The 21,629-nt window shown below is 35.8% G+C and overlaps 1 protein-coding gene across 3 annotated transcripts in view; it reads right to left on the bottom strand.

The window, feature by feature from the left end:
- Ros1 (ROS proto-oncogene 1, receptor tyrosine kinase) overlaps positions 1-10,038 on the bottom strand; it is a 129,584-nt gene extending 119,546 nt beyond the window's left edge. For all 3 annotated transcript variants that reach the window (XM_077801670.1, XM_026394086.2, XM_026394085.2), the window contains exons 1-3: positions 9,916-10,038; positions 2,955-2,999; positions 244-303 (exon numbers count right to left, since the gene is read on the bottom strand). In XM_077801670.1, the coding sequence (XP_077657796.1) occupies positions 244-303; positions 2,955-2,999; positions 9,916-10,038 (228 nt within the window). The remainder of the gene's footprint in view (positions 1-243; positions 304-2,954; positions 3,000-9,915) is intronic.
- Between the last annotated feature and the right edge of the window lie 11,591 nt (positions 10,039-21,629).

The following is a 21,629-nucleotide window of genomic DNA, read 5'->3' as shown; positions in this document are numbered from 1 at the left end:
CTAAAATGTCTTTACAGTGGAGCAACTGGGCATCCCTGGTTTGCATCAACCTTCCTTGGATGATACATTTATAATGCTGATCTCAGCTTTTTTCCCATTACTACTTATTACTCAGGCTGTCATGCTTTTTCTTTAGGGTTAAGAAAACTAGCTGGAAATGGGAATGCAAATGGGAATCCTCTTAGACAACTTTTCTCTAAAGGGAGACATCAATATCAAAATTAAAAGATAGCTAATACTTACACACTTTAAAGCACAGTTTTCCTGTTCTACAGAGTTCCAAAAATTACATCCTTGGATGCACTGCAAGAGACAATAACAGATGATAATGACTGAAGAAATGTGACTTTTTCTTGTCATCTGGAAATGCATAGTAACAAAAAGTATCTCCCATGTTTTGGAAACAAAGTTACTAAGAGGTTGAGGCCTCCAAAGGATCAGCACCTTTTGGATTCTAATTAGAGCTGTCATATCTACAGACAGACTAGGGCTTGATGTGGTTCCCATGTAGGGCAGCAGGTTGCCGAGGGGAGTTAAACCCTGGCCAGGCCCTGACCCAGGAAGCACCCAACTGTCCAGAACATACTGTCCACTGGCAACAGGTGGAGTCCAGGGAAGCATGGCATCAAGTATATCCTGGGTCCACAGGCCATTCTCACTTAACAAGCGAAACCCAACACTAGGGACACAAGCAAAAGGTGACATGCTAAAACTTAGTAGGTAGACCATTTGGAAAGTCAGCTGCCTACTTGCTGGCTTGTCTTCCACAGCTGCCCTGCAAACATCCTCCCACAGCTGCCCTGACCTCCTATTGGGCTGAGTTGGTACAATTCTTCTTACTTGCTCTTTCTGTGCCTGTGACTGTATTGGTCATTCCTTCCACAAGTCACATGTGGATAACCCCCAAATTAATAACTGCTCCTCTCTAACTCCAGATCCACATATCCACTTGCTCTTTGGACATTTCTACTTGAGTCCCTGCAAACACCTCAAATGAGCATATGAAACATTAACTTCCTTGTTTTCCACCCTCATCTCTTCTCTTTCTCCTGTGTCTCTTGTAACATGGCCCCAATTTAATGAGTTGTTTGAGCCAGGAATCAGTGCTCCTTCTCCTCTCATGCACTATCCCCCATCCTCATAGACAAGCCATCACCAAGTCCTACTGACTCATCTAGTCATTAATTGAAATCCATCCAAGTTCCTCACTCACTGCCCTGATTTTCTGCTTTGCCCTTCACCACTTGCCAACAGCCTCATGAACTTGTTTCCCTATTTAGAGTGATCTTTTTAAAACCAAATCTGGTCACAACCTTTGCTTACCTTGAATTCTGTCTCTCCATTATTTTCTGGATTAAGGCCAAGTTACCAAGAACAATATACAGCACCCTTCATGACTGGCCTCACCTAACTTGCCAGTTTTCCTCTTCCACATCCCTCCCATTCCATACACATTGCATTTTTCAAACAAACTGAAAAACTTTTACTGTTCTGAACAAGTTAGGCTGTTTTGCACTTTTGTTCCTTGAAAAAAAAAAAAAAAAGCCCTTTAACTGATATGCCTTTCCTTCATCTTATAAAAATCTCTTCCTCTTTCTAATTTCAGTTTAAAGGTCTTACAGGGAACTACAGAGCCTTCTTCTTTTTTCTTTTTTCTTTTTCCTTGTATGTAATCCTTTAACACCCATCTACTCACACCCATACAGTACATCACTATTTTGGTTCTCAGATGCTGTCTGGCCATGGTTTTATATATGTCTCAAAAGGTTGAGAATCCTCTTAAAAAGAGACTGTTTATTCCGTAAATCTCTGCTACATAACTCAGTGCCTGCTTCAGACCAGTGCTTTGAATCACTAAACATTTGTTTATGTTATGGTTTGGATGAGGTGTCCCCCAAAAGCTCACGTGTGAGACAGTGCAAGAAGGTTCAGAGGATAAATGATTGGGTTGTGAGTACCTTAACACAATCGGAGAGTTAATCCCCTGGTAGGTATTAACTGAGTGGTAACTAAAGTATTAGGGTGTGGCTGAAGGAGGTGGGAAAGGGGCATGGCTTTGGGGTATACATTTGTATCTGGTGAGTGGAGTCTTTCTCTGTTTTCTCATCACCATGATGTAAGCTGTTTCCCTCCACCACATTCCTGTCCCCCGATACACCCTTTTCCTATAAAATGTAATTTTAGAAGAAACATTGAAGACTGTCTAGCCCAACCCTCACAAACAATACATGGAAAAACTAAGTCTTAGAAATAGTAAACAAATTATCCAAAACCATGCAGCTACGCAGAATCAAAAATCACAATTTTGGGTTACTCCAGTGCTTTTTCCATCTTAACACACTTCATTTTTTAAAAAATACTCCATAATCCAGACTCCTCACTATTTCCATTGATCACTTTTTAGCAGGGATATTGTTAATGGTTTGGATACAAGGTGTCCTCCAAAAGCTCACGTGTGAGACAATGCAAGAAAGTTCAAAGAAGAAATGACTGGGTTGTGAGAGCCTTAACCCAATCAGTGAGTTAATCCCCTGGTAGGTATTAACTGAGTGGTAACTGAAGTAGTAGGGTGTGGCTGGAGGAGGTGGGAATTGGGGAGTGGCTTTGGAGTATATATTTGTATCTGGCAAGTAGAGTCTCTTCTTTCTGATGTGAGCTGCTTGCCTCTGTCACACTCTCCTACCATGATGTTCAGCCTCACTTTAAGCCCCAAGAAATGGAGGCAGCCTTCTATGGACTAAGACCTTCCAAGCCCTCAAATAAACTTTTTCTCCTGTATAACTGTGCTGCTCAGATCCTTTTAGTCACAGTAGTGAGAAAGCAGACTAAAACTGACAGGTAAAAAAATGAGATTTTATTTAGTAATTATCCTTATTGTCACAAAACCTGATTGTTGTTCCTGTTATATTAACACAAACAGGGTGAAGCTCTTGACAAGGGAAGCAGTTACTCACCGGTTCGCTCAGGTTGTATGGTGTGCCAATGTCAAGCTGCCTTGCCTGAAATAGAGAAGGAGGTGGTAAATACCAGTATCAATTGGACTCAGCATAACTAACTGCACCTTTTTTTATTAAAAAAAAAAAAAAAAAACCATCCTGGAATCGTATTGCCTCCTCATTGTTTTCTAACTATAAGTAGAGAAACCAAATGTTTCCAAGTCGTAAAATCCATCATGAAACTAGACAAAATGCTTCTACAATTTATAGATAGAATGCCTAAGTGTTCTGCAGGAACTACCAGGGTGGGAGTGAGTATGACTCTAAGGAGTGGTGAAAGATGATGAAGAGAGTCTCATAGAGACTCAAGTAATTCGGAGGGTTAGTCATTTAATCAAGTCAGATGAATTATTCTCAGATTTTTCTTTTTTGCAATTACTCATTAAAAAGCAAAAAAACCCAAATTCATAATGTCATACAAGTTATGTTTATTTCTCACAATTTTTAATTTTTAATAAGAGAAGTTTCAATAGGACAAAATAAAAGGAATAGGCAATAAAGGGGAGGGTCTCCAAATTTCTCATCCTTTCCTGGTCACTATTTGAATGGAGTCCTTCATCAATAGAAAATTGGCAAAGCAGGGAAATGGATGGCACTAGAGCAGATTATGCTAAGTGAAGCTAGCCAATCCCTAAAAAACAAATGCCAAATGTCATCTTTGATATAAGGAGAGCAACAAAGAACAAAGCAGGGAGGAAGAGCATGAGAAGAAGATTAACATTAAACAGGGACCAGAGGTGGGAGGGAAAGGGAGAGAGAAGGGAAATTGCATGGAAATGGAAGAAGACCCTCATGGTTATACAAAATTACATATAAGAGGAAGTGAGGGGAAAGTGGAAAAATAAACAAGGGAGAGAAATGAAGTACAGTAGATGGGGTAGAGAGAGAAGATGGGAGGGGAGTAGAGGGGAGGGGGAATAGTAGAGGATAGGAAAGACAGCAGAATACAACAGACACTAGTATGGCAGTATGTAAAAACGTGGATGTGTAACCGATGTGATTCTGCAATCTATATATGGGGGAAAATTGAGAGTTCACAACCCACTTGAATCAAATGTATGAAATATGATATGTCAAGAGCTTTGTAATGTTTTGAACAACCAATAATAAAAAATTTTAAAAAATTAAAAAGAAAATTGGCAAAGGATGGCTGTACTCGGCCTATGATAATGAGATAATACCTGAATAGCGTCACATGGAAATGGACTAATTTTCAATCATAAAATCAATCATACGCTCCACTGATTCACTTAGAATCAGAGACAGAGGCAACCTAAGTAAATATTTCTAGTAATTCTAGTTGGTACCTATTAGAGCCTCCTCTTAAAGCTTTGATGATATGAACCACTGAATTGGAGAAGTGATTAATCCAGCAAGGTACATGGCATCTGTCCTTGGCTGACCCAGTACTACAAACAAGATATGTCACAGGAGATGACAGAAAATCCCAAGGAGGCTCTGGAGGTGGCTTAAGTATCTGATGAGGCCTCAGAACAGCCTGTGTTGTTCAAAGGAACAACAGAAGACATTCCATCACTAAATTCACTGAATACTCTCCTCCTTTCCATCCATTTTGCTCTCACTTTATCCCCAATGCCAAGAACAGTGCACGAGGGACGACAGATCGTCAATAAATATCTGAGGAAGGAATAAATCCATGAATTCAGGTGGTCTCCCACTTCATAATGCTCCAGAAAGCCCTTGGAAGCATTGTTCCATGGCATAGCATTGTGTGGGTTAAATTCAAAAGTAATCAGACACAGAAACCAGAAAAAATAAAGGTTGTCTTTTTTCCCCTCTCATTTGATACGTGAATAAGATTTCTCTAAACTCTATTCCCTAACCACTTATATTTTGGGGAAAAGAAGAAGTTTGCTTATATATTTTTTTATTTTCATAAAATCTAAATAATAACAAAATTTTGTTTTTAGAAAGGACTAAACGATTAATCTTTTAACCAAGTGTTTAATAATACCTTGCTTCCACAAATTTGTCCAAAACAAAGTTTTGATTCCCCTTTATATGAATCAATCTCAATTATATAAACTCAATTGAAAGACAATGAGTTCCTAATTAAATTTTTTTCCAGTCCCTTTCAAAATATACATTAGTTCACGAAAGCAAAAAAGTAGATGATGGGTAGTCTTTGAGTTGTGTTTTAAACAATAAAACAACAGAGATATTTCTTGGCGAACATAAAGTCACATCGTAACAGTAATGAGTTTTTCTGGTACTTATGGAGATTAAATTTAATGGGCTGAATGGAGTGCCTGTCAGGCAGTATTGGAAAAGGTATCTTCATGAGTCAGGTGTACGAATTTTCAAAGGAACATGTTTTGTCAACATCTTCCCTATTTTCCACTCATTTTCCATCCTTCTCCTCATAATCATCATAGCAAACATTTATTGAATTATTCTAGTGTTCCAGAAAGTCTTATAGGAGTTTTACACTAAATCTTACTCAGCCATCTCAACAACCCTATAAGGTGGATGCTAGAATTAGTCCCATTTTATAGCTGTGGCACAGAGGGGTTTAGTAAACTGCCAGAGTAAGGATTTGAAAAGGGCTGGTAGATTGCCTTCAAAGCCTGTGCTTCTCATGAATGTACAAGCCCTCCTAGCACCAAATTCATATTTCTCTCTTTGGACCTTAGGATCTCCCAGCAATTTACCTTAGTTCCAATGGCTCCAATTATCTGGCTCAAAGAAATAAACTCAGGCCCACATCTCAGACCCTTTTAACTTAACATCCACTTATTGGCACAAGCATTTCTGTTCTGCCCACCTCAGTTGAAAATAATCTCATTCTTTGATTCCTACCCTAATAAACAGAACAGAGCAGAATGATCTGCATTTTCATCCCACATATTATACTTGCTCTCAATATGAAATTTTAAACTGAGTGTTCTCATCTGACACACGAATAGGATTATATATTATTCATAAGGTTCTGTGAAAATTTGATTAAACAATGTGTTAATTATTATTGTACAGAGCAGGCCTTAGAATCCTGCTATTAATATTATGTGCAAACCTGCTATAAAGAGCCCTTTGCATACATATCTTTGGTTAGTTATGCAATAATCCCCTTAGATAAATCTCTTGAGATACAGGATTGAAGGTGTATTTTCCCTTTCGATTTTGTATTAGTTAACCCATACCACTATTTTCTAGATATTTATCAATGTACATCCCAACCAATAGTAAATGTAAATGCCAGCCTTCTCATACCTTTGCCAAATGTAAATGATTTTATCTTTGACAACCTGATAGAGGAATTAAAAATTCATTTTTACATTGAAATTCTGAGAAGTTTGATTATCTATCGCTCAATTTTTAACTATCCATACCTCTTCCTTTTTGAAGAAGTTATTCAAGTTCTGAACTTATTTTACACAGTGTTTATGTGTTTTGAGATTGGTAAAATTTTATGTATAATAATAATAAATAAACTGTATTTGTAATAATTTATGTAATATATTTTTTCATCCTTTTTTTTTTAATACCAGTGCCAGCGATTGAACCCAGGGACACTTAACCACTTAGCCACATCCTCAGCCCTTTTTATTTTTTATTTTGAGACAGGGTCTTGTTAAGTTGCTTAGGCCTTGCTAAGTTGCTGAGGCTGGCCTTGAACTTGTGATCCTTCTGCCTTACTCAGCCTCCTGAGCCACTGGGATTACAGATAAATGCCACCATGTCAGGCTCTTTTTTTCACTTTTTGCCTTTGTTTGTATTGTATTCTGTTTATTGTCTATTAGTTTGAATTTAAATAGTCAACTTTATTGATCTTTTAGGGAGACTGGATTTTTTAAATCAGGCTTTTCAAAGCATTCCCATTCCAAAATTATAGAAACATTCAGCCCTATTTTCTTCTAATATTTTAATGGGACAAATGAGGTTTTTATTTGTTATTTGTCTGTGTGTATTTCAATCACATCCTTTGCGTAATTACTTCCTAGAATTTATTTGAATCTGATAGTAATGTAGGTATTTATTTTTTATTAAAAATAGATGGTGCCTTCTTGGCTTGAATTCTCATCTTTATCATATTCCACATTCCCTTATAAGAAAAGGACTTATTTCTGGAATATATTCCATTTTATGATCCAGTCTATTTTATATCAATATAAACTGTACTAATTTCTGGACGCTTGATAGAAGTTTTGGATTGTGGTTTTGTTCCATTACACTGTTTTAATTTTACATTTTGATGTACAAGAAAGATAATGATATTTGTACATGATTTTTTAAAACCAGACAACTCTCTGTGTCCTATGGTTCCTAATGATCTCTCAGTTGATTTTGGAAGATTCCTTTGGAATTTTAGAAGAAAATAAAAAAAGTTATTATCATCATCCTCCAATATTTTAAAACCTACAATATAACCTATTTGTAGTAGCTTTTAGCTGTCTAGTGTTGGAAGCCTTAATATCTTAACATGCCGTAACTTCCAATAGGGCAGAAATTGCACAATCTTTTTATAATCCCAAGTGGGCTTACCACAGAGCTGACTACACATAGATACCCAGGAAATTTTATTGGATTGAACTGATACTTCCAACTGAACACTTCTCAACATTAGTTCCTCAGTTGCTGGGATTTATCACTCAGAAAAAGGATTGTATTGCCAAAGATTAGAAAATTGTGATTAAACAAATCCTTTATACTGTGCCCTACAGTTCTACTAAAAGGGTGGAACAAAATGCACTTCCTCAAATTATGTGACCATCAATTTTGTTTATTATTTTCTTTTTTATCAAGAATCTCCCATACTGGTTTTCTGAAGAACATTACTTATTTATTCTGCTGCAGATGGCATATGGAATTCAAGCATACTTGCCAGTTAATATACTCAACTAACACGTATAGATCCCTTAAATAATGTGAACACCCATCGTCGAGCACCAGAACTCAGACTTGTGCATTTTATGTGGTGCTGAGGATTGAATTTAGCGCCTGGCCTATGCTAGGTGAGCGTTCTACTGCTGAGCCACAACCCCCAGCCCCTTGCCCAGCAATTCTAACATCCTCTTGTTCAAGACTGTTTCTTCATTCAATCAAAAAATGCTTCAATATCAAGAATCACTCAGTGAAATCAAGGATGATCTTACAGCAAACATCCATGTTAAGAGGATGGCCCAGGACATAATAAGCCACACAGCCTCTGCCCTGATCCAGGGCTATGCTCACATTCACCCCTCCAAGTCCTGGGTGGGCGGCCCTGATCAGATTATTCTTATCACAGTCTCTGGTCAAATTGGCAGGCTGTGTCTCTCCTGCTGTCCCCCACCTCGTCAGCTGTGCCATTCCTGTAGGTGGGGAGCGGAAGGCAGCTCAATAAAGGAACAAGCTGTCCACTCTCATAGTCAAAACCTGACCCAAGCAGCCCACACAGAAAGACAAGAATAAATACAACTAATCCAAACCAAACATGGAGCCCGCAGTGCTGAAGAATCACAATTCGATCCAATAGCAGGGAAATTAACAGATTAGAGTGATACTCAGGGTTTAGGGGGAAACTCATAATACAATGTGAAATGAAAAGGCCTGGTGCACAACCGGGTGTAGAATTGTATGTAAATATATATTTGAGGATATATTTGGGAGAAAACACTAAAAGAAAATACAATTAGAGGTTCATAGTAGTGTGATTATATGGTTCTTCCCCCTTCTCCATTTCTTTACCTTAAAAATATTTTACAACATATACATAATCTTATTATAACCAGAAAATCATTTTAGAGATAAAACAATTAATAGTTCCATGCTTCTGTTGTTTTCTTTGTTTTTGTTGTTGTTTATTGTTGTTTTGCAGTACTAGGATCAAAGCTAGGACCTTGTACCTGCTAGTGAAACGCTGTATCACTGAGCTACATCCCCAGCCCAGCCAGGCTTCCATTTTTAAGTTTGGATTACAATTATAAAAAACTGAAGTCAATATTCAACATTAAAGGCAATGAGATCTTCAGCAAAGATTTCTATAAAACATGGATCTATTTTTAAAATGCTATTATCTATAGTAAGCTTAAGTAGTATTTTAAACTATAATTTAAATCAAACTAAAAGTGTGTAACAAGAGTTTATTTTTTAATCTGCCACTGAATTCTATCTCTAATGTTAGCATAATAGTGATGAACATATTTGGTACTTCATTATTTTTAAATATGTGACAATGTGTCATATGTAAGCTCTCATATTATTTCCTTGGTCTTTAGATAGGAAAGTACATTTTTCTTTAGCCAGCAAATACTTGATTTTTAAAGATGATTCCATGATTGTTTAAGGCACAACTAAATTGCAAGTGAAAAATATGATACAACATATGCAGAAGGTATAGAAGGTGTAAAAAACAAGAAATAAGAAAACAAATTTCCATATGAAAAAATTCATTAATTAAAAATTACTTATGCACAGCCAGAAATAAGAGAATTTACAAATAATTTTTTTTAAATGAAGTGTTTTACGTGGCATCTGCATCTGCTTCTGTCATCCGGCTCCCTGTACTGTGATCCACCCATGATACAAATATTACTGTTACTGCAGAACTAGAAGATTTACACTGTGGCCAAACTCCTTCATATTTAAGACAAATATGAATTATATTGTGATCAATTAAGTGAAATATTTTTAAAGTGTGCAAAATTAAGCATCTACTTAAGCTTCCTTTTCCCAATCCCCACACTACCATTCCCCCCAGAAGACAAAGAAACAAAATTACCTGACTTATCTTCTATAATCATGAATACTCCTGACTTAGTTCAGGGGCGGGGGAAAAAGAAAAAAAAAAACTACCTTTCCTTGTTACCACTTCTCATGATAAAAGTTCTCATAAAAAGAAAACTGTTCTATCAATTGTAACAAGTGGAATTCATATTCCCATCCCTGTAAAGACAAATCTGTGATTGTTGAAACTTACCAGGCTGGATACACACGACTTCAGGCAGCTGTTTAAAACTGTACACTGCACCACAGAAATCCATATGCAGCCAAGAGTCACAAAATTGACAAATTTCAGGATAAGCCAGTGAATGTTCTTCATCACTTCACCAGTGGAGGATTTTTAGATGGCTGGTCTTCTGATTTTCTCCATTTTGCTATATGAATTCTTTAGGCTTCATCACTTCAATTGAAAGAGTGGCTAGTGGATTTTTTGTTGTTGTTGTTTTACAACGTTCGAGTATCTTTGCCTTTTTGAAATAATATTTCAACCTTATAGTTTAGACCTTTGAATCCTAGATATCTTGTAACAATCACATAGCAGCTATTTCATGACTTAGCTTCCTTTTACTCCCATAAAGAAAGTCACTCACCAACTAAAAGGTTAGACCTTAGCGCTTCTCATGGAAAGTAAACAAAGCAGAAAACGTAAATTGCGTGTTGGCAAGCTTGTGACACTTGCACAGTCTGAAAGTAGAAGGTTCCCATGGATCATCTACCACTTTACTTCTTTGAGGTTGGTTCAGTTATGCAGGAAATTGGGTTTTGGCCACCTCAGCTTTAGCAAACAGTAACACTATTTTAATAATTATTTTTTTAAAAATAGAAGCATCTAAGCCAAGTATTGCAAGAGAAAGGGAAAACAGAACACTTCAAAACCAAATACTTGTTTTAAAATTAAAGAGCAAACAAAGTTGAAATTAATAGACGAATTCTCTGAGGGTGAGTTATAGACAAGGAAGTTTGTTAGAACACTTGCAGAACTTTACTACATATTAACTAAAACACTCTTATCAGACCTATTGAGACAGAAACCAGCCACCAGAGAGACCTCAGATATGTACAAGTGTAGCTGCCCTGAAGAGGAAGTAATATGCAGAATTTCAGTTAGCCTGGCATCAAGATAAAGTTAAGTCAAATTCTAAAACAAAGAATTTGAAATCTACAAGGTGCAGAAAGGATCCTGGATGGCTATTTTTTTAGATTGTGGAGTGCGAATTCTTCAAGGTCAGATATTTTTGTGATAATGTTCTTTTTTAATGATAATCTGAAGTGTCAAATAAATGTCTTTGTTTTATTAAATAAATTCTAGCAAATATAATTAACCTTGTTTTAGGGGTATGAGGTTCTCATTGTAACCCATGCATGAGGTTTTTTTTGAGCCAAACATCTTCACTAAATGCTGACAGATTGTATACAACATAAACCTAAATAGAAACCAACCCCAACTGACCCCCTAAAACTTATTTTCTTGATAAAATTCTCTATTGTTCACCTACTCTTTGTTCATTTTTTGCATTTTCAGGAATATAAGGAGATCATCTTACTACTCAATATCTTGGTTGGAGGAATCTGACCATCTTTCTACAAAATACGCTTTTAAATCAGAGAAAATGTATCTTGCATAACAGATTTTATCATTCCAATAAAATTTATCTTCTTGGGGTTGGGCTTGTGGCTCAGTGATAGAGCACTTGCCTAGCATGTGTGAGACACTGGGTTCGATTCTCAACACCACTTATAAATAAATGAGTAAAATAAATGTCCATCAACAACTAAAAAAAATTTTTTTTAATTTATTTTCTTCTTCACTATGTTCTTTTGGTGTGTTTTTTGTTTGTTTGTTTGTTTTGGTACAAGAGATTGAACTCAGGGGCATTAACCACTGAACTATATCCCCAGCATTCATTTTTTATTTTGAGATAAGGCCTTGCTAAGTTGCTTAGGGCCTCACTAAGTTGCTGAGGCTGGCTTTGAACTTGAAATCCTCTTGCCTCAACCTCCTAAACCACTGGGATTATAGGCATGTGCCACTGTGTTGGATTATTAGTGCCTATTGCCCTTTTAGCACAAGCAACATTTGTAACTTTTACTTCATTGACAAAATGGAGCACCAAATATGATCCACTGAAAACTTACATGCATTCTTTCATCTCATTTCTTTGTTCTAACTTTATTGGTGAGATGGGAAAAAGAAATATCCTTCCAATTTCAAGATTTCGCAGTTATGCTGGTTTGCATTTGTGCTGGTTTTGGGGATTTAACCAGCACATAAATTTGCATTTGTGTGAGGTGAAATGTGTTCAAGAACATTAGCTGCAGAATTACTTATATCCGTCTATCAGTGAAAGGTCATTGCACACCTGATATTTCCTTTATGCACACGCAGCAAGGCATGTAGTCATGTTGTCTCTTTGCCCCTCAGTGGTAAATCCATATGACATTTTGCAAAATGAAATTTTGAAAAATGGGTAATTGAAAAAAATGAATTTCCAAAAAAAAGATTAAATACAATAGAGTGAAAAAATGGAATTTGAATCAAATGTAAACAAAATTAGAGAATTAGCAATCATTGACCATGTGTGTTAACTTTCTGTTATTATAACAAATACCTGAGATAATCAACTAATGAAGAGGAAAGTTTATTTTGGCCTACAGTCTTGGAGGTTCCAGTCCATGATCAAGTGGACCACTGCTTTTAGTCTCTTGGTGGGGTGGCAGACATCATGGCAGGAGCATGTGGTGGAGCAACGCTGCTCACCTCATAGACAAGGAGTAAATGAAAAAGAGGAAGGGGCTGGAGTCCCACTTTTCCTCTTGAGGGTACCCTCCCAATGACTTTCCACTAGGCCCAACCATTTAGACTCCACCACCTCCTACAGCACTTCTCTGGAGAACAAACTTTGAACCCATGGGCTTTGGGGAAAATTCAAGATACAAATGATAGCACCATAAAAATAACGATATTGCTGCATTCAAGACTTTAGACCTGCAGCCGAAGGAAATAAGTGAGGGTAAATTACAGACATAAATGAAGAAAGACATTGTGATGAAAAATATATCCCAGAGGAAGTCATGCTGGCAAAAAAAAAAACATTAATAAATCTCTTGAAGATGTTTCGGAATATCTGAAAACACAGAAGATAAAATATCTAATATTGATCTTAACTTAGAAAGAAATTTGACAATTTGTAAAAGCATAAAAAAAGAAGATCTCTTTGGATTAAGTTGCAGGATGAGAACAGGAGGGTAAGAAACAAGTGTAATTTTTCCCAGTCATTATTAAGATCACTTTGCACGTTTTCAGATTACATAGTTATTTTTATGGTCCTGCACTACCAAGCAAAATGAGGATTGCCTGTATAGTAAACCACATGGGTGGGAGGGTCATAGTCAGAGGCAACCACAGTTGTCTTCTCAAGGGAGAAAGAAAAAAAAATTCCTTCCTGACTACCCATTTGTAATGTCTGAATTTTGTACTCTGAACACATATTACAGACTCAAAAAAAAATTTTTTAAACAATAATTTTAAAAACAGCCTATTCTAGCATTTAAAAAAAAAGAGAATTCACAATCCTGCCAATTCATCTCATGTTAAAATAGGATACCCTAAATACCCAAAAAGCTCAGGTCAAGAAAATTCCTCCAAAGTATCTTTGAACAAAATCTTAGCTACAAACAATAAAATTTTATCCCCAAAACAGGACTGAAACTGCTGTTTAATCCCTTACAATAAATCAAATTTCCCATAAGATAATCTCTGTAATTAAGAGATCACATTCTGAAACAATGACCTGGGTTCATAGATTGACTCAGGTAGCATTTATGACAGAAGTTGTTCAAATGTTGTTCTGATCCTTCTTCATTGGAATGATCTTCACATTAAGTTACAAATGGAAATGATTTGATATCATCAGATACATTTATCAGTTCTGAAGTTATATTTATTGAAAATATATAGTACCTGTGTAGTCAAACTCAGTTGCTCTTTCGACATCATATAATTCAAGGGAAGTGAAACTGTAGAGTCATCAAAAAGGGCCCCAAACATGGATCCACTACCATTTTACTATTAGGCTAGAGGAGGCTCACGTCAACATTCAGGACCTATGAATGTGCCATGCAAGAAAATTCTTACTCAAGCATATATTTCTGCCATCAAATTTTACTGCAAGTGTGGTCAGAGTGTATCACAGTACATAAGCTGAAACCTTGAAATTAGCCAAGATGCACTGAGCATCACCAGGGCTATCATTGTTTCTCTGATGGAGTATGTTGTAACATCAATCTATGAAGCACTGTCCCCAGTTAAGTTCCTTTGACCCAATGCATCTCATCCTCGTGCCTTGGGAAAGGGATGATGCTACAGAATGCAAAAGACAGAAGTATTAGATAACTGACTTTTGAAACTCAAAAGGTCCCAGCCAAGAGGAACAGAAGTGAAAACCAGAAATTAAATTTAGTTTCTGCTCTGCAATTTGTTCCTGCTATATTAGTCTCAAATTAAATTTTTATTTTAGGCTAGGACCTTGGTGGTTGAAATGCAAAGGTGGGGTGCTTGATATTCTTATTCTTTGCATTACTCTGCTGTGATTTAAAAATGGAAGGGGATATATCACCAAATGCCTTTTACTTATTATAATAAGAGAATAAAAATAATGACGTCAAGATATAATTTGGAGGTTTTTTTCTCTCTCTTCTAAATATTTACTTCTGAATTCTTAAAGGACTTTTGTTACTATTATCATCATGTTGTTGCTGTCATTCAGGGCATTTTTCCATGACACTTCCAAGTCTAGAGGTTTTACAGAAACCTAAAGTCCTAAAGGGTTGGTATTTATGTGGTTGCTCTTTTAAGAAGTATACTTACTTCTAAAATAATAATGTTTAAAAGACATTGTGTTTTGTTTTTTTAATTTGTTTTTTTAGATGCACATGACAGTAGAGTGTATTGTAACATGTTATAATACATACATGGAGCATAACTTATTCTAATTAGAATCCCATTTTTGCAGTTGTGCATGATATCGAGTTTCACTGGTCATATATGACATTGTGTCTTAATGGAAGATATTTCCAGAAATTGGATGACCACTTAAGCATTTTACCTAAAGTTAGCCCTGAAGTAAAAACTACTTTAGGACTAAAAATCAAAGTTTTCTAAAAGTAAAAGCAGGCTCCTGAGATGTTACCTCTTCTAGCCTCCAGAATAGAGAAATGAGAATCTAAAATCCGATTTTTTTCTATCCTTTTCCTTCAAGAATGCCCAGTCTTTGTTTCTAACGCTGTTAGAACAATCTGAGGCACTGAGGCCAGGGAATCCCACAGTATCCCACCACAGCACACAGCATTTCATCTTACAGACCCACCCACCCAACCCCAACTCCTTGGGCCAGAATTGCTACTGTTTCAAATCTTCATTCTAGGCACAACCAGATGGACAGAAAATAGAGGGCAGCTTCCTAAACTACCTGATCAGCAAAGGAGACAAAGAGAACAATGATGGCACTTGCAAAGGCAGGGAACTCAATAAGAGATGGGAGCAGTCAGGGTGGGGGAAATTGACCCATGAGAAGCAAACCCTAGGACTCATCTTTTAATTAAGTCATGCACTTTAAGAAATTCATAATCATCATTATCATTATTAAGCTGGAGGAAACTTCAACATTGACCTTATTACAGACAGCATGAAACCATACAAAAGGAAACCCTACTAATTATATCCCTTATGCCCGTTTACTATTTAAGACTAATTAGTCTGAGCACAAAACCAATTAATTTTTAATAGACTTCAGGCTAAAAAAAATTTCCTTCCAAGTATAAATCAAAGTTCATCTAGGAATGAAAAGAATAGGAATCTTTCAGATTTCTTTGCTTAAAAACTAATTTGAGTGCAAAGTGAAGTTCTAGAACTTTAATATGTGGAGAGTTTTGTGAGGAGGTAGAATGTGGCATTAAGGATTCAATGCATTTATTCCTATAAATCCCTCACAGCCCTGCTCTTTTAATTGCTAAAAGAAAGAAAAACTTAACAGTGTTTTCTTTAGTTATTTATATTTAATAAAAAGATTTCTTGATATATAGGGTTTCAAGATGGCAGAATAGAGGAGGTCACTTTCCTGGCTTCTCCATGACATAAAACCAAGAAAGTAGATAGATAGCTTCTCAGCAAGGTGGGTGAAAAAAAGGGGGGAGGGTGTCTTTACTGGGAATTAATACTAGACATTCAAACAGATTGGGGACTTAGGACATTGGATACAATAAAATAAGGAAGAAATCCCCATCGCCATTGCCACTGCCACCGGCATCCACCAAAGCAGTCCCTCCATGAGCAGAGTGGAGAGATAAGGGAATTAAAGGAACCTGAATTTTTAAGGGTCCTATGGTTTGTCTGGGTATGAAGAGATCAAAGATCAAAGATACTGCTGAATTAACCTGAATGGCGTGCTACACAATATCCTTGTGCAGAAAAGAAGCTACATATCTCATGGTAACCTACAGAAGACAGAGGAAGAGTAATTTTGCAGCCATGGTGCAGAGGCCTGCAACTAGGGGAGTCAATTCCTTGCAAACCCTCACTACAAGACACAGAGAGTACCTAAGTGAACAGGAGAAATGTGAAGAGGGATTTACACAAGTTGTGGAAACTCACTCAGGCCCCTGTTCCCCCTTGAGTTTGGTGGCTCACAGGACTAGATGGGAGAGACCCATCCAGTAGGAATTTAAAAGGGCAGGAATGATTGAATTTGGAGACTGAACCTGAGAACCAGGAAATACAGGGTCTCTGGGTAATGGAGGGCACTAAGGATTGATTGGCTCCTCCACCATATGAGTGGAACCCCAGCATGGACTAGCAACTCCTGGGCCCTGGAGGTGTACTGAACTAAAATCTTCAGACCAATTGCCATTCAACAAAGAACCTGGAGCCTTAGGCCTAAACCCTGCCTCCAGGAACTCCACCTACTGGATCTCCTCTCACACTCTAGCAACCCCACCCTGAGGGTGGAGCCACTTCACATTCCAGCCCATCCCACCTAACACTGCTGAATGGAGGCCAAGAATTTTTTGAACTCCAGTGGAAACAATTCTTTAATTTTACATGGAGACCCCCCCCTTTTTCTGTTCAAATATGACCTGATGGTTCATGGACATTTATACATATACATATTTGTCTCTTTTTTTTTTCCTCATTTCTAGCATTTGTTGCAGTCACTTCTTTTTCATGGCTCAGTATTTCAGGGCTAGAATGTTAAATCAGTGTATTTTGGTATTGTTTTGTATCCTTTTACTTTTATTTTATTTATATCTTTACTTTTAATTTTTTTAAAAGAGAGAAAGAGAATTTTTAATATTTATTTTTTAGTTTTCGGCGGACACAACATCTTTGTATGTGGTGCTGAGGATCAAACCCTGGCCGCACGCATGCCAGGCAAGCGCACTACCGCTTGAGCCACATCCCCAGCCCTTTATTTTAATTTTTTAAAAATTTTTATGTTATGTATTTTTTTTTCTCTCACTTATCTACTTCCCTTGATTCTCTTTCTCTCTTTTCTTCTGCTAACAACCAATCTCTATTATGCTGTCTTTCACTCTACCTTTAATTTTTTTTACTTCTATTTTCTTTCCTCCTCCCTCAAAATCATCATAAAATACACGTCTTTTATTCTTTCCCTATTCATAATTTGAAATTGTAAACCCTTTTGCAAATGTATCATTTTTAATATGGGTAATAACTGATCACTTCATTTCTGTGTATTGTGACCATTGGCCACTAACATCATAGATATCATAGCAGAAACCATTTGGTTTAATGTTGTATATTGTTTGCATTGGTTGTTATTATTTGTCTCCCCCTCAGCTGTGAGGTATTGGAAACCTTCAGGGACACTCTACATCCATAGGGCAAAAACTCTACTACCTCAGATCCATACTGTTAGATGGGTAGACCCACAAACAACATGAAAAAGCAAGAGAAAAAAATAGACCCAAACAAAACAAACTTCAATAACAGAATCCATCACCACTACAGTGGAAGAAATGTCAGAAAAAGAGTTCAGAATGTACAGTTAAACAGATCTGTGAGGGAAAGGTGGACATAAGGAGTGAAATTGGAGAGAAAATACAGGAAATGAAAAATCACTTCAGTAAAGAGAGATTCTAAAAAAAAAAAAATCAAACAAATATCCTTGAAATGAAGGAATCAATAAACTAAACTGAAAGTCAATGGAGGGGCTGGGGCTGTAGCACACTTGCCTGGCATGTGTGAGACACTGGGTTCCATTCTCAGCACCCCATATAAATAAATAAAAATAAAGGTCTATCAGCAACTAAATATATATATATATATATATATATATATATATATATATATATATATATATATATTTTAAGTCAATGGAAAACATCACTATTAGACTAGAACACTTAGAAGACAGAGTTTCAGGCAATGAAGACAAAATATATAATCATGAATATGAAGTTGACCATGGAGAAAAGATGTCAAGAGACCATGAACAGAACTTTCAAGAAATATGAGATAGCATGAAAAGACAAAATATAAGATTTATTGAAGTAGATGAAGGCTCAGGCATACAAACTAAACAAATGCACAACCTTTTCATTGAAATAATATCAGAAAATTTTCCAAACCTTAAGAATGAAATGGAAAATCAAGTTCAGAAGGCTTAGAGGACCCCAAATATACAAAATTACAACAAACCCACACCAAGTCACCTTATTATGAAAATGCCTAACATACAAAATAAGGATAGGATTTTAAAGGCTGCCAGTGCAAAACAAGAAGTAACATTTAGAGGGAAATTAATCTTGATTTCAGCTGATTTTGCAAACCAGACCCTAAAAACTACGAGGTCTTGGAATAATATATACCAAGCTCTGAAAGAAAATGAATGTCAGTCAAGAATACTATCCCCAGCAACATTAAGCTTCAGAATTGACAATGAAATAAAAACCTTCCATGATAAACAAAAGTCAAAAGAATTCACAAATAGAAAGCCTATTCTACAAAACATAGTCAATAAAATATTTCCTACAGAACAAATGAAATATAAAAGGGAAAACCAGAAAAGGGAGGAACTACACTAGAAGACGACTCATCAAAGGAGAAACTAATTCAAATTAAAAACCAGAAATAAGTCAAGATGACAGGGAGTAAAAATCATTTCTCAATAAGAACATTGAATGTAAATGGCCTAAACTCATTAATCAAAAGACATAGACCGGCAGGTTGGATTAAAAAAAAAGACCAAACAATGTGCTGTCTCCAAGGGACTCATCTTATGTACAAAGACATCAACAGACTGAAGGGTTATAACAGGATGGGAAAAAACATCATTCTCATGAATCTCATAAACAATCATGGGTTTCTATCCTCATAACAGATAAAGTGGACTTCAAGCCAATGTTAATCAAAAGATGACAAAGAAGGTAATTTTATATTGCTTAAGGGAATCAACAAGATATAACAATCATAAATATTTATGTCCCAAACAATGGAGCATCAATGTACATCAAACAAACCCTTCTCAATTTCAAGAATCAAATAGACCACAACACAATAATACTGGGTGACTTTAACACCTCTTTCATCATAACTAAAATTTATTTAGTTTTTATCCCTCCAAATAAAAACTAAGTAAATAAGCTATAGAAATAAAGAAGCTATAGAATTGTAAGAAATACAATTTATAATTTAGACTTAACAGACATATATAGAATATTTCATCTATCAGTGACTAAATATATTTCTCAGCAGGACATGAATCATTTTGTAAAACAGACCATATCTTATGCCACAAAGCTACTCTTGGAAACAACAAAAAAAATAGAGATAATACTTTGCATTCTATGAGATCATAATGGAATGAAATTAGAAATCAATGATAAAATAAAAAATAGAAGCTACTCTATTACACCTGGAAATGAAATAATACACTATTGAATGACTAATGGATAGTAGCAGAAGTCAGGAATGTAATTCAAAATTATTTAGAGGTAAATGAGAATCATGACACACCTTATCAAAATATCTGGGACACTACAAAGGCAGTTCTAAGAGGAGAGTTCATTACACTGAACACATTATTTAAAAGAATAGAAAGTAACCAAATAAATAAGCTATTAATATATCTCAAAGCCCTAGAAAAAGAAAAAGACATCAACACTAAAAGAAGTAGAAGACAGATAATAATTAAAATCAGATCCAAAAATCAATGAAATTGAAACAAAAAAAATTTTTTAAATGAAAAAAATTGTTTTTTTGAAAATAATAAAATAAAATCAATAAAACTAAGAGCCAATCTAAGAATGAAAAAGAAATAAAACTCAAATTACTACAATTCACAATGAAAAAGGAAATATTACTACAGACACTATTGAAATACTGAAAATAAGCAGAAACTACTTTGAAAAATCTATACTCTGATAAAATTAAAAAATCACAAAGGCATTGACAAATTTCTAGAGACACATGACCTACACAAATTGAAACAGGAGGACATAAAAAATTTAAACAGATCAGTTTCAAGCAATGAAATTGAAGATGCCATCAAAAGCCTACCAAGAAAGAAAAGCACAGGTCCAGATGGATTCTCAGCCAAGTTCTACCACACCTTCAAAGAATAAACACCAATACACCTCAAATTATTCCATGAAATAGAAAAGGAGGGAACACTTCCAAACTTATTCTAGTATCACCCTGATACCAAAACCAAAAATACTCAAGGAAAGAAAACTTCAGACAAATATCCCTAATGAACATAAATGCAAAAGTTCTTAATAAAATACAGGCAAATAACATAAAAACATATTATAAAGATAGTGCACCATGATCAAGTGGGTTTCATCCTAGTAATACAAGGTTTGTTCAACATACGAAAAATCAATAAATATAATTCACTACATCAATATATTTAAAGACATGAATCACATGATTATCTCAATAGATGCAGAAAAAGCATTTTACAAAATATAGTATCAAGTTCAACACATGAGAAAAACTAGGGATGGTAGGAACAAACCTCAACATTATAAAAGCTATATAGCTAAACTGAAGGCCAATATCATTCTAAATGGAGAAAAATTTAAATCATTCTCTTTAAAATCTGGAATAATAGAGGGATGACCTCTTTTACCACTTCTATTCAACATAGTCCTTGAAACTCTAGCCAAAGCCATTAGGTAAAAGAAATTAAAGGGATATAATTAGGAAAAAGAGAGCTCAAACATCCTTACTTTCTAGTGACATAATCCTATATTTAGAATACCCAAAAAAACTCCAAACTCCAAACTTCCAGAACTCATAAATGAATTCAGCAAAGTAGCAGGATATAAGATTAACACTCATAAATAAATTTCATCCCTGTACACCAATGATAAATCTGCCAAAGAGAAATTAGGGAAACTATCCCATTCATGATACCCTCAAAAAAAGAGAGAGGAAAAAAAACCTGGGAATCAATCTAACAAAAGAGGTGAAAGATCTCTATAATGAAAACTGCAGAACACTAAAGAAAGAAGTTGAATATCTTAGAAGATGGAAAGATCTTCCATATTCTTGGATAAGCAGAATTAATATTGTCAATGTGGCCATACTACCAAAAGCACTATACAGATTCAGTGCAATTCCCATAAAAATTTCAATGATGTTCATCATAGAAATAGGAAAGGCAGTCATGAAATACATTTGGAGGCATAAGAGGCCCAGATTAGCTATTTTAGCCAGACTTCTCACCACTGTGACAAAAGGACCTGCCCAGAACAAGTGTAAAGGAGGAAATGTTTATTTGGGGGCTCATGATTTAGAGCTCTCAGTCCACAGAGAGCAGGCTCCATTCCTCAGGACTCAAGGTGAGGCTGACCAACATGGTGGCAAAATATGGCATAGGGAAGTAG

Source organism: Urocitellus parryii, chromosome 8 (genome assembly GCF_045843805.1).
Source record: "Urocitellus parryii isolate mUroPar1 chromosome 8, mUroPar1.hap1, whole genome shotgun sequence".
NCBI classification, from domain to species: domain Eukaryota; kingdom Metazoa; phylum Chordata; class Mammalia; order Rodentia; family Sciuridae; genus Urocitellus; species Urocitellus parryii.
The sequence above is the reverse complement of the archived record's forward strand: the minus strand, read 5'-3'. Positions and strand labels throughout refer to the sequence as shown.